The sequence below is a fragment of the Natator depressus genome, chromosome 3 (assembly GCF_965152275.1).
Source record: "Natator depressus isolate rNatDep1 chromosome 3, rNatDep2.hap1, whole genome shotgun sequence".
Taxonomy (NCBI): domain Eukaryota; kingdom Metazoa; phylum Chordata; order Testudines; family Cheloniidae; genus Natator; species Natator depressus.
The window spans coordinates 109,291,790-109,306,219 of record NC_134236.1 but is presented as its reverse complement, the minus strand read 5'-3'; the positions used below and the strand labels follow the sequence as shown (position 1 = coordinate 109,306,219).

The following is a 14,430-nucleotide window of genomic DNA, read 5'->3' as shown; positions in this document are numbered from 1 at the left end:
ATCCCATCTCCACCCAGGGTGGGAGGTAAAGCTCCACAGATAAACTTTCAAACTCTGGGGCTGCCCTGACCAGGGACAGAGACTTTTGGGTCATGAGACTTTTGGGACTTTGGGTGATTTGGGGTTGCTGGACTCAAGAACCAAAGGGAAAGGGGCATGCCCCAATTTGCTTGGGGTGGGTTTTTTTTTTTTAACATATGTATGACCGATCTCCACGTATCCGCATGTGAATAATATCAAGAGAAGTGGTTGGCTTTGTAGGGGAACTCATACGTATAGTTGTAATTTAATGTCCACTAGAATGGGAAGACAAACGCTTGGGGGGAGGGAAGATCAGAAAGGTGTGTGTTTTTAAGGTAGGCAAAATCCAGGGCTTGTCAAGTGTCGCCCTGCCTCACTCAATTCTCTGAAATGATCAGAGAGCCCTTGTCTGAGTTATGCTTAGGCATTTTTACATCACTGTGGCAGGTGCTTTAAATTTACACCCATTTTAAGGCACTTTTACTCTGCTTGAGCAGGGCCTGATATGTTACCTAATTTTAGTTTTCCCTTTATAGTAAACACAGTATACCTAAATTGTGCAGTAAATCAGGATTGCTATGATTTTGGACAATGTTTTCTCTGGGGCAAATTCTGAACCCATACCTGGATCCAAATAACGGGATGGGTGTAGGCCAAATTGTGGAAACAGATGAGTAGCAGCAATCCTCTTCCCAGGCTGTGGTATCTCTCCACCGAGGCTATTTCAGCTCAGTGGCTGAAGTAGTCACCATGGCACTTACCTAGCCCTTCCTGGGGTGAGGATACACATAAGAGCATGTCTTCCAGCTCCACCATTACTCCAGCAATCCACTGTGCATTGCTAATGTGCACCCCACACCATGGGTGTCATGCCGGGGGGGGGGGGGGGAGAAGGGGCCCCTGGAAGGCACTTCCCTCCCCAAACTGCAAGCCTCAGGCAGGCGTGGAATTCCCCTCCCCGGCTCATGCCGAGCCTGATTAACCTGACTGGAGCTCCCCCTGCAAATATAAAAAGTCAATACTACACCTATGCCCCACATCTAGGTCCAGCTACCCCCTTACCCGGTAGCACTGCGTCACTTCCACCCCCAACGGGAGAGCCTGTGTTGTATTTGGAAAACTCCCAATAACCCCAATGGATAATTAATATTTTAATTCCTTTTCAGCAGTCAGTTAGAGGGGATTTTTTTTTTGTATCCATACCACTTTGGATGCTTTTAATTAGGTTGTACAATTTCACAAGCTATTTTTTGTTAAGTGTAATAATAGCACAGATAACACTTCAGATTTAATGTGAACATTAGGTCTTCTACTATTAATTCCTAATTTATTATCTGAACCCTCCTTTTCATTGGATGGCAAACGATGCTATGTTTGCTTCTATCCCCTATGTTATTTTCCTGTTGAGCTTCTCCCACCCCTCTCTTTTGGAAGCCCCTTTAAAAAAAACCAACATTTTCCTGGGCATATTATCAGAAAACTCTTTTCTGTACTCTTCAGAAACTGCAGTGTGCAATCAGTTTAAGATGATGCAATTTCATGCTGATCTGTTTTCCCTTCCTGTGTGCATTAAAAAAAAATAAAGCAATATTTATTGGTGGGCACTTCCTAAAATTATTAGGAGACAGTTATATAGCATCTTTCATGCCAATGCACCTTACAAGTTAATTATATGTTGTATTATATATGTCCAGAGTTATTTATTGCTTGTGTGCGTTTTTAAAATGCATCAGCAAAAACTGATCCATACACATCTGCATAATTTAAAACTTACATATATAGGTTTTATAGCTGGTCAAAAGCTGCTCAAAAACAGAGACATGAAGGGCCTAATCCTGTATGGTACCAAAGTACCAAGTGTCGCTTTGAGATGCTGAGTGCCTTCAGCTCCCACTCACTTCAGGGACAAAACCAGGGAATTTGAAGGTTACTTACCATCCTTACTGTATGATACTGCTCTAGTTATTTCACAATGTCTCAATTTAAGGACAGCACACTGGCCCTAATTTTAAATTGCTTGGTTTTTGACAGTTTGCGTCAGAGCATTAATGTTAAACAGTTTTTTTTTTAAACTTCCTTCATGAAAGCTTGCTGATCATGTAATGCTTGACAAAGCAGAATAGCTCCATTAGAATTATGATTTATTGTAAATATGGAAGTATTAAGCATGACTATTATGGATCTTAAAATTGCATGGAAAAATCCATTGAACAACAAATTATGTGAGCTGTCATATTTATTAAAGCTCAATAACTATCATATGCATTTCTTTTTAAAATGCCAAAAGCAATTAAACCACACCACATCTGCTTGCCAAATTTCACTTGAAATTAGACAGGCCAGTGCAGTATGTCACTTATTTTAATCTTAAAAAATAGAAACAAAGAAAAGAGGCAGGAGAAAAAGGAAGAGTATACAACAAAGCCAACTACATACAAAGTAGCCAAGACAGACAAAAGCAAATAAATATTACACATGGAATTATTAGGTCTCCAACAAAGTTCACACTGCATACTAAATAGCATTCACACAGGCTTCATGCATTAGCAAACATTTTTCATTTGAAGTTAAGGCGCTGATTCAGCAAGGCACCTAAGCACATGACTAACCTTAAGCATGCGATTAAGTGTTTTACTGAATTGGGCTCTAAATGAGTAAAGGCCAACGCTGGAGCAACATCACCATTCCTCAGATTTGATATAATCAAATATTTTAATTTCTTCAAATCTCAAAGCTGGTTTCCACACAAGAATTTATATCCAAACACCAGAATCAAGCTCCAGAGAGGAAGTTACACGGTGCCTGTGAGTAAGTGGTAGATTTGAGATGGAACAAATCCAGATTGTGACTTTAACTGTGGAAGTACTAGCTGCTGCCATGTTTGTGTCCGAGTTGCACTGTGCAAGGGTTCTCAAACTTTCTGGACCATTTCACAAACTGTATCCACCTCCCTTTTATGATGGTAGAATATGCCCTGTGGATATTGCTACACAAAGACATGAATTTAAAAAAGATTTACTACATAGCAAATCAGGAAATAAGTGGAGAAGTTACAGGTGTGTTGGTATTAGGCAAAAAAATATACAGCCCAGTTCAACTCAGACTCTTATTGACAAGTAGAAAAAAGCATTCATGTTGGCCTTTACCTTTTGTTAATCAGATTCCATCAGGTCCAACACAAACTTATCTTGCTTGGACCAAACATTCCTTGGCAGCCCAGACTTACCATTGGAGGGGCTGCTACGCTTAAAATAATTCATTCTGGCTTTCAAATTTTTGCAGTCTTCCTGTGAGAAGATCCTCCTCTGCTAGTGCCACTGTTATGTTGGATCATATTAAAGAAGTTCTGTATTAAAATCACAAATGAGTTTGATTCCCTATAGTTTAAATTCCAGGGTATTACTAATTAAGAGGTCTCTTGGTTTTTGGTACTGTTTCTCTCCCTCTCTGTGTGAAACTTGCAAGCTGCTGATTGTGTTAGTACATCCTAAGACAGAGTCTGTTCTCAAAGCAATACTTTGTAACAACTACTCACACAGAGAGAGACTCAAAGCGATGCTTTGTAACAACAGAAACATCACCCAGAGACTCCCTGCCCTTTTGTTGTATTCATCTCGCTTTGTTAACAATTGTGATTAAAATGGAGATAGAGGATGTATGTGGATGGATGCTTGGTGTGGATAATAAATGAATGATCAGGGAGGTGCCAGCCTAAGAATCTAGTGCCCATCGGCTGAAGAAGGCGTCCAGTGGAAACAACCAGAGGACGCCCGGAGGGCAGACTGGAATCCACCAACAGCCTCAAGGATGGGAGAACCGAAGAACAAGATAACATCTGGCAGCACGGAGCTGTCAGGAATGTGCCATCTGCTGATTGATTCAGCAACAGCATGATGAAGCAATTCCCATAGAATCATAGAATATCAGGGTTGGAAGGGACCCCAGAAGGTCATCTAGTCCAACCCCCTGCTCGAAGCAGGACCAATCCCCAACTAAATCATCCCAGCCAGGGCTTTGTCAAGCCTGACCTTAAAAACCTCTAAGGAAGGAGATTCTACCACCTCCCTAGGTAACGCATTCCAGTGTTTCACCACCCTCTTAGTGAAAAAGTTTTTCCTAATATCCAATCTAAACCTCCCCCATTGCAACTTGAGACCATTACTCCTCGTTCTGTCATCTGCTACCATTGAGAACAGTCTAGAGCCATCCTCTTTGGAACCCCCTTTCAGGTAGTTGAAAGCAGCTATCAAATCCCCCCTCATTCTTCTCTTCTGCAGACTAAACAATCCCAGCTCCCTCAGCCTCTCTTCATAAGTCATGTGCTATAGACCCCTAATCATTTTTGTTGCCCTTCGCTGGACTCTCTCCAATTTATCCACATCCTTCTTGTAGTGTGGGGCCCAAAACTGGACACAGTACTCCAGATGAGGCCTCACCAGTGTCGAATAGAGGGGAATGATCACATCCCTCGATCTGCTCGCTATGCCCCTACTTATACATCCCAAAATGCCATTGGCCTTCTTGGCAACAAGGGCACACTGTTGACTCATATCCAGCTTCTCGTCCACTGTCACCCCTAGGTCCTTTTCCGCAGAACTGCTGCCTAGCCATTCGGTCCCTAGTCTGTAGCGGTGCATTGGATTCTTCCATCCTAAGTGCAGGACCCTGCACTTATCCTTATTGAACCTCATCAGATTTCTTTTGGCCCAATCCTCCAATTTGTCTAGGTCCTTCTGTATCCTATCCCTCCCCTCCAGCGTATCTACCACTCCTCCCAGTTTAGTATCATCTGCAAATTTGCTGAGAGTGCAATCCACACCATCCTCCAGATCATTTATGAAGATATTGAACAAAACCGGCCCCTGGGGCACTCCACTTGACACCGGCATAGACTGGCACAGGAATAAATTCCTATAAAAATGGACTCTAGAAAGTGAGAACTTTGGGGTCTGATTCTGCAAACCAACTTCCAGGAGTGTCAGATGTGCATCTGACAAGGCTCTGCTCCCTCCTCGTGTCCAGGCCACCTGGCCAGTGGCTTGGCACGAGCAACTCTAAGGCTGGTAACTATGATGATAACCTTGCAGAACCTGTGTGTGTGTGTGTGTGTGTGTGTGTGTGTGTGTGTGTGTGTGTGTGTGTGTGTGTGTGTGTGTGTGTGTGTGTGTGTGTGTGTGTGTGAATAAATATGAAATTGAATGGAATGTTATAGCTATAACTAATTGCTTACTATGATTCTTTCTGTATTCACAATAAATGTGGCATTTTGCCTTTTCCCCTTTAATAAGATCCTGCTGGTTTTTATTTTATTGGTATATCACCACCCTCACAAGGTTCTTGGAGAGGGCAGCTTTGTGCCGGTTTCTACCAATGGTAGTTTCCATCCACCAGCATCTGTAGAAGACATCTGGCATCTTATGGTGGTGGTACTGTAGAACCTGCCAGTTTTAACTAGAGATGGTTATCCATTATCTAGCCCTTGTGCTTCCTGTGACCCTATGGCATTCTCATACTACCCAAAATATTGTCTATATACTCCATGTAACGTCAAACTTACCACCTTCCTTGGGTTTGGCTTTACTGGGCACTCAGATAATTAAAAAGATTATTAACCTCAGCCTAAGCATTCTCTCCAAGCCTGGCAGTTTAAGTTTTTCTGCAGAACCTCCCTTTTTTTGTCCCTAGTTCCTTCTCATGCTCATTTCTTACATCCTGGTAAGTTACCAAGCCACACCTGCCTCAAAGTCAGTAGAAGTGACTCCGCAGTTTTATGCAAGGTTCTAGGATTGTGGGTCAAGAGAATATTCCTGCATCCCTATACTATTTTATATTCAACTCCAATTACTCTTTAAGAAAAAGTCTCATAAAAAGTTATATATGCAAGTATAGTTAAAAAGAACAAACCCATTAACAAACTGAGAAATTCTTGTGTAAAATTCCAGGTGATCCACTTTTACACCCCACAGCATGCCCAGGCAAGTAACACCACGATCATCAGACTTTCCTAAAAGATTCACAGCTATACAATGAACAATGACAAAAACAACTATATGTTGGAGTCCCACTATCAGCTACCTTCTCTTTGGTCACATGATTTTGTTTCTTCCCCTACGGCTAACTTCCTGCCTCCACAATTTCCTGCCTTGAAAAGCCCCAGAGTGTGATCCAGTTTTCTTGAAGGAAGATTTTGGGCTGATGCTACTTTTAGTATATTCTCTTTTGTCCTGTACCTAAAGTGCTGTGCTCCAACTTCAGTGGTTCTGTGGTTGCTAGAAATTTAAAGGGAAGAATAAATGTAGAGGGTTTACTTTTTTTGCTATTCCCATACATAAAACCAAACACAACACAAAAGGGAAGTTGTGATCATTATACAGAAAACAGAACAACCAGGCAGTTGCAGTCACCTGCCATCTTGGGACACTGCATATTTCCATCTGGTTTTTAAAGCATGGCTTCAGCCCCCTTGTGGCTATCATCTTCCATCTTAGCATGTTTGTGAGTTTCTTGTCAGAAAATGAAATGAGAGCACTTCTCAGGTCACCATTTACAACATGCCACCTCTTTGTACTAGTCGGAGCTGATGGTTCCTGTAGCTCTCGATACTGTGCTGCAGGTACTAGGGCAGTAGCTTGAAATACAATACTGTGGGCTTGTACCAACACAATGCTGCAGCCCCCCAGCCATGCGCAAATAGCTCTTTCATAGAATGCATGCGTGTGAAGTGGAACGAGTTCTTCCTGATGCATTTTCTCACAGTCCATTAAAAGCAATCAAGGGAAGGAGCAGGTTTAAGGGAATTAAGGGAAAGACCTCAGCATGACCACTGACAACTGAGTCTCGACCTTAGGTAGGGGCACACTTCCCAAAGACAACTGAGCTGGTTGATGGGATAGGAATCAAGTTCTCCTGGCCTGGTGTCTGGAGACACTGTTGTAATTGCTTCAGGAAGGTTTAGTAAACGGGCAGAATGGTCAGGCCACTGGACTGAGTCCCAGGAGAGATCAGGTCTGCCCCTGACCTGCTGGGTGACTTCAGGCAAGTTACATCACCTGTTTCCCCTCCCAGCTTTTGGATGAAATCTTAGCCCCAGTGAAATCAATGTCAAAACATCCAATGACTTCAGTGAAACCAGAGCTCCACCTTTTATCAGTCTTGTCCTAGACCTAGACTGTCTCTTACTATGCATTTGTACAGTGCCTAGCATAATGGGGCCCTTATTTCTGTTGGGGCCTCTAGGTGGTTCAGGAATACAAACAGTAAAAACACAAACACCAAAAATTTTGCCTGGTGGGTGAGTTCAGCAGTTTAAGAATTGGGGCTGCAAAAACAATTTTTCCTCGCATTTAAAACATATACGCTATTTAAATACATTGTCTTCCTTTACCCTCATTCTTGTGACACTAGGCAGAAGGTGATTAGCAAGGTAACTGGAAAGAAGGGATAAATGTATTTAAAACATGATTGCACAGTGATAATTCAAGGTGAACATCAACCAAAGAACTATGAAGAGAGTACAGCAAAGAAGCAAATGGTAATCGGTTAAAACAGTATTTCCCCCCATATCAATTCAGTGCACAGAATTACTTTACATACAAGCAGACTGAGCAACTGTCCTCTCTTAACATGTTCTACTCTTTGATTAAAGATACAAGCAAGGAAAAAAGGATGTAACAGTCAAAACAATGGCTGGACAGTAGTGAGAAATTGCATAACGTCATCTTCATGGATGAAGAAAAGTGGAAGTGGATTACCATGGTAATATGTGTTTCTGGAACACCTGTATTTAGCACCTGAAGCCACAAAGTTACCTGTCTGGGAGCCATTTCAACAATGGAGAATGGCCCCATGCTTATTTTGGAAGATGCAGCACGGCTTTATATACTGCCCATTAAGTCTTATAGTACTTGTTTTGCATCTGTGCAACTACTGTACTGTCATTTCAGGTGACATGGACCAAAAATCCCTTTTGTTTTAAAGGAGAGTGCTGGAAGAAGAGGTACCATTCCTGAAGAAGTTTACTCCTCCCAGATGTTTTTCCAGTGTGATGGTTTCCTGTACATTCTGTTCCAGTTTCTTTGTAAAGGGCTATATAAACAAGTATTATTCTAATCAAAATACAATAAATGAGAGATTTAATTTTCTTGCAGTGACCCAACTATGGGAACTGCTTTCACCGAGAACCATGAGCGCAAATAGCTCCTACTGATGTATTTTGGTACAAATTAAAATACACAGAATATAAGAAGGTTGATCATTGCTTTGCAATTTGCTGTCTACTTACAATCTCTTTTTTGATCTACAGGTCACCGGATATGAACCCAATAGAGCTAGTGTGGCATCATCATAGCCCCATTATATACAGGAAGAGGCTAAAGTCAGCAAAAAAGGGTGAACTGAAGGTCATTCAGAGAACATCTCCACACTGTTGAAAAATGTAAGAGACACAGAAGTCATCTGGCCATATCAGAGAGAAAAGGAGTTGCCAGCAGAATTTCAATTGAGACAATGTATTTTGTTATAACATGAAAGCTAGTCATCCCACTCCATACCCATGCATTCTATGCAAATCTCAACTTTCGTAAGGCATTTTCGTAAGGCATTGTCTCACATGACCTTCTCAAACAAAACTAGAGAAATACAACTGGTTGGAAAACTGTACTCAAAGAGTAGTTTATCAATGGTTCAGTCAAGCTGGAAGGCCATATCATGGGGGGTCCCAAAGAGATCTGTCTTGGGTCCAGTTCTATTCAATATTTTCATAAATTATCTGGATAATGGCATAGAGAGTACACGTATAAAGTCTGCGGCCGATACCAAACTGGGAGGAATTGCAGCACTTTGGAGGACAGGATTAGAAATCAAAATGATCTTGACAAACTGGAGAAATAGTCTGAAATAAATAGGATGAAAATCAATTAGGATAAATGCGAAATTCTATACTTAGGACAGAATAAATCAATTGCACAAATACAAAATGGGAAATGACCGACTAGGAAGGAGTACTGCAAAAAGGGATCTGCAGGTTGTAGTGGATTAGAAACTAAATATGAGTCAACAATATAATATTGTTGTAAAAAAAAGAAAACATCACTTTGGGATGTATTAGCAGAAGTGTTGTAAGCAAGACACAAGAAGTAATTTTTCTGCACTACTCAGCACTGATAAGGCCTCAGCTGGAGTACTGTGTCTAGTTCTGGGCATCACACTTCAGGAAAGAGGTGGACAAACTGGAGAAAGTCCAGAAGAGAGCAACAGAATGATTAAAGGTCTAGAAAACGTGACCTATGAGGAAAGGTTGAAAAATGGGGTTTGTTCAGCCTGGAGAAGAGTGAGGGGGTACAGGAAAACTATCTTCAAGTATGTAAAAGGTTATTATAAAGAGGAGGGCGATAAACTGTTCTCCTTAACCACTGAGGACAGGATAAGAAGTAACAGGCTTAAATAGTAACAGGGGAGATTTAGGCTAAACATTAGGAAAAACTTCCTAACCATAAGGGTAGTTAAGGAACAAATACCAAGGGAGGTTGCAGAATCTCCATCATTGGAGGTTTAGAAGAGCAGGTTGGACAAACACCTGTCGGGTGTTGGTCTAGAATCTAGATAACATTTAGTCCTGCCTCAGTGCTGGGGACTGGATTAGATGACCTATCAAGGTCCCTTCCAGTTCTACATTTCTATGATTCTGTGGTTCCAAATTGAAGCACTGACAGGATATTAGAATAAAGCCTTGGATATCCAAGAATCTCAAAACCTATATGACAGGCAAGTATTATTCTAATCTTACAAATTGGTAAACTGAGCCATAGAAAGACTGAAAAGAGGCGCTTGCACCCAGGGTCAAACAGGGAGCTGATGGCAAATTCAGGAATGGAATCCGAGTTCCATTGCTTTAACCACCTAAATGCACATCTTCCTTAAATCTTAAATAAAATGTATACTTTTATGTTAACATATAACATCCTATATTGCTCGAGTTTGAGGCATTCAGTTACATGTGAAAGATTTATACGATCTGAAGAGAAACCAGAGCTTAATAATGATAAAGTATCAGTTTAGGGGCCAGGTCCTGACCAGGTCAGGATTTGGCCCCAGTTGTATACTTCATATTGACTTTGTTAATTTATTTTCCACAAACGCATCAAAAGCAAAATGAATTATGTTTGGCAAATTTCTACTCTACTCTCAGCCTTCCTCTTTACAGTAGGGGGTATATTGGAAAAATAGATTAAAATTAATGCTTTAAACCAAGTCAGCAACACTATTTCAGGATTTCCATAAATAGTCATTAAAGATCACTTTTCTACAAGAACTTTAAAACGTTTACCACTGGTGAAATATTGAATCTCATGTTCAGTTAGACAGTCCTCAAAAATGATATGGCATTCAGTGTACATGTCTTGTATTTCCTTTAAAAGAAACAATTTAATGCAAGGCAGGGCCCCTCTGTTGGAGCTACCCACACAGTGGCACTATGTATTCACTCATCCCAATATAAATACCTCAAGAACTTTCAACATTTCTGGCTAAAGTGGCAGCCAACGGTCTAATGCAAGTGAGAATATTGCTTTGGTGCTACTTGTCTGCTTCGCTGTAGGGTTCCTATCCAGGAATAATATAACCGATTTAACACCTGCAGGGGAAGAGATAAGGCTGGTCTTACATATTTTTAAAGAAAGTCCAAGAATTACTGTGCTTCCTCAGCCTCTCTCCTCCTGCTATCACATTACTCCTGCTGTTTTTATAACCTCCCCATTAGTCTACTGTCAGTTTTTTCTCTGTAAGTTGTCCATCTTTTTATTTCTTTAAAATGTGCTTTATTGCCACCATTCCTGACCCCAGCCACCAAGTAAGCAACACAGGCGCCATGATGACTACAGTTTACATGCCCTAGGATTGGCTGCGGGAAGGGAGAAGAGAGATAGCTATTATATCGCCTTTTCAAACATATACATGGGTAGCTGTAATTCAAAAGAAAACACCACTGAATGCCTCCAGCTATAACTACAGAAACAACTATTATTACCAAAACAGGTGCCAAACATTGCTGGAACTACCCTGACACTCCATACACTATTTAATGAATATTTTATTGTTATTCCAGGAAAGGCTTTTAAAAGAATACAGAGGACAACAATTATGCAGAGCTGTCTCACTAACTGAGAGCAAGAATGTAAGCTCTAACATGAAACTGAAAGATGGACACTTTTCACAAGAGCATTGTTTCTTAAATCTACAACATAGGATGGACTGAAACAGCAAAAAGTGCATACAGCTGACCCAAAGACAACAGTGGCCATCTTCAAAACCAGATTTACCTAGCACATTATTCTGGTGTTAGCACACTGTTTGACTGATAAATTACAGAGCTATATGTCTGTTATGCAGAGCAGTAGTTGGAACAATTATCCATAGTCTGACTCTGAAAGACTATTTGGCAGAAGGATGAATTTGATAACAAAAGGCCTGATTCACTGACATTGATAACCAAATTGGTATTTCCAGCACTCAATGGTTAAAACCAGCAGCTGTGCATAAGACTCTATAATTCTATAATGCCAGAAATAGCATCGACTCAGGAAATATTCAGGCAGGTACCCAATGTGTCTCTATCATTATCTTGTTTATATATAAAATGAAAAACTACCAAAGTACAAGTTAATTAGGCATTTTAGTTTACAGATATTTTAGACCTTACAGTTGTATCAGCAATTATACTCAGAAGTTAAATATCTGAGATATAGGCTGAAGGGGGTTTTCAAAAGGATGCCCAAATCTTGTTGACAATAAGCATTGGGTGCACAGCTCTTTTGGCGCCTTTGAAAGCTATTATACATTTACATGTTCAAGCAGACACATATTCCTGGAAAAGGTCCCTAGTTCACAAGTGTAACTGAAGCTCATTTAAGGCTCAGTTCTACACAACTGAAGTCAATGAGAGTTTTGCTATTGACTGCAATGGAAGCAGAATTAAGGCCTTACCCATTACAGTGAGGCTCTTCACAATATTTTGTTTGATGTTTTTATCTAATTCTTAATTCACCATTCAAAGGTACAAACATACAGTTTATTTGTCTACATTTCTGAAAGAGAGAGATTACCAGTCATGTTTTTGGGGATTGTTGATGATATCAGCAATATGGAACATATGGACACTGGCTGGTTAAAGTTATGCAGAGAGCAATATCCTATTTATTTTTAATTCCAAAATGCTGCTGGTTGCAAAGCAATGAGGAATCAGAATCTGAAACCTTCCTAAAGCAAAAAGGAAACAATACAGGAAAAACTGTTTTGATGGTTTTCAGATATTAGCCTTTCTCCTCTGCCCCATACTTAAAATAAGTATGAATCATTCTAGAAAAGGCTCTTACAGATGGATTAAAGTGATAGCTCTGTCAGGATTTCAATAATAATGATTGTTGATAGTGGAGAGTTTAAGAGCAGGAGGAATTAGCAGTTTGTGGTATTTCTCACTTACAGGCATTTTATACTGTAATAAGGGAATCCTCTCACCTGACTGGAAAACTCTGCCTAGTCATGGAATATCAAGCATGTGTCATTGTCTTTTATTCCAGATCTATTGAGTATATTTAAAAAGACAGCCAACATGGGGAGTGCAAAGAGTGCCCCCAAATCTCTCATCTCATTTCATAAAAGCTAATGTTAAACTTGCACCACATCAGTTTAGGAATTCACTGGTACTATAACTGACCATACATTGTCAGTAGTACTAACACCTTAATCTCTGGTAGTATTTTTTGTTTATCTTAAGAACAGGATTTCACAAAAATCAAAGCAAGATTTTCTAACCTGCTTATCCACAAAATCAATCAAGGTACGTGAGAGATGGATTTGGCCATTACAGCTTAAAGGCACAAACAAAAGTACACTCTTATTATAAAAATAAAATATAGGAGTATCATCTTGTAGTATCTTCTTTCAATTGTACTATATAAAAGGGTGTATATTCATAGTATATAGCGAGTCATCTTTTTAAGTACTGAGCAAACCAAATGATTTAAACCAGGTGCAATGGCAATGAATCCACAGATAATTCTGTACCTTATTTTATTTTTTGCTGGTACAATAAAACAATGAGCAACAGACATGTGCAAGTTGCATTGCAGTTAAAGCAATATGTGAAATGTTCATCACAAAGAGTTGTCTTTTTGCACTGATCTATATAACCATCAAAAAGTGAAATGCAAATACTGTATTTGTAAGAATAAGTAAAACTATTATTATGTTTACCTCCTTAGAAACCCTGAGATGCATTATTTGGCATTAAAATGCATGCTCTAAAGATGAAACATCAAAGGAAATAGAAAAAAAGTGCAAATATATTCAATGTTTTATCTTCTAATTGGTTAGAGAGCACAGTGTTTTTACATAAAAGAAAAAACATCTTAAAATAAATACATGTGATGAGTATGAATGTTAATGCTCTTTCAGTTTGCTCTGTTAATTACTTATACAGACCTTTTGCCATCTGTCAGATATTTTTCTAGTTAACTGTATGCATTTTTCCCTCCTCTACTGTGGTATAAAGAGATCAAAGTCCACACTTCCTGCAGACAGATTCTGAAATAATACTGAAGTCCTTAAAAGATAAATTTTCAATTACAGTTTATATTCACATTTCCAAAACCCCCAAACTTCAGCAGACTATTAAAGGGTTAAATGAGTATATCACATTTTACACAATAGAAATTCAGTTTAATAAACATATCATTTTTAATAGCAGAACTGCAAATAGCAGAATAGCAAACATCCTACAGCAAATGAGACAGGATACAAATGAAGCCTTAGATCAGCTAAGAATTAAGATCTGTTTTCTTTCACTTACCAGCGTTATCCATTTTTTCTGCGCCCACCTGCTTCAAGAAGCAGAGTTCTATAGAAAAGCAGCCAGTGCTGCTCTTTTTCTCTCTAATGAAGCTCACTGCCCTTCTCCTGATTATTAGACCTTGCTGGCAGTCAGAGCATACTTCATGCACTGACTGCAGTAGACACCACCAGGAAATTTATATCTCCAAGGATGACAAACAGCCATTAGCTCCATTATAGGCTGATTAAGACTGTGTGAGCCTATCAAGTGGATACTTGAATCCCCCCAGGATTTTCACCTCTCCTGGGGAGAAAACAAAAAAACCCCTCCAACTATGGAATACTGAATACACATTTTTGCAAAGTAGAAGAAATGTTGTTTTAATGAGGAAGTGTTAAAAGGTGAGGAGGCAAAACTCTAAAGAAAAAGATGTAGATAACAGAGTGCAATGAGCCTACATTATAAATGGCAAAAGTTTTGATTCTGGGAGGGGGGAGGATGGGGAAAGGCAGCCTTTTTCCTCAGGTGTTTTAGCTTTGAGAAAAATGTATCACTAAAAGATGTTACATATGCTGCAGTCATTA

General features: G+C 39.8%; 1 protein-coding gene across 1 annotated transcript in view; it reads right to left on the bottom strand.

The window, feature by feature from the left end:
• Positions 1 to 14,000, bottom strand: part of PHACTR2 (phosphatase and actin regulator 2) — a 182,315-nt gene extending 168,315 nt beyond the window's left edge. Inside the window, exon 1 of the mRNA XM_074948543.1 lies at positions 13,865 to 14,000. Coding sequence (XP_074804644.1) covers positions 13,865 to 13,877 — 13 coding nt within the window. The 5' untranslated portion in view covers positions 13,878 to 14,000. The remainder of the gene's footprint in view (positions 1 to 13,864) is intronic.
• Positions 14,001 to 14,430: the final 430 nt, after the last annotated feature.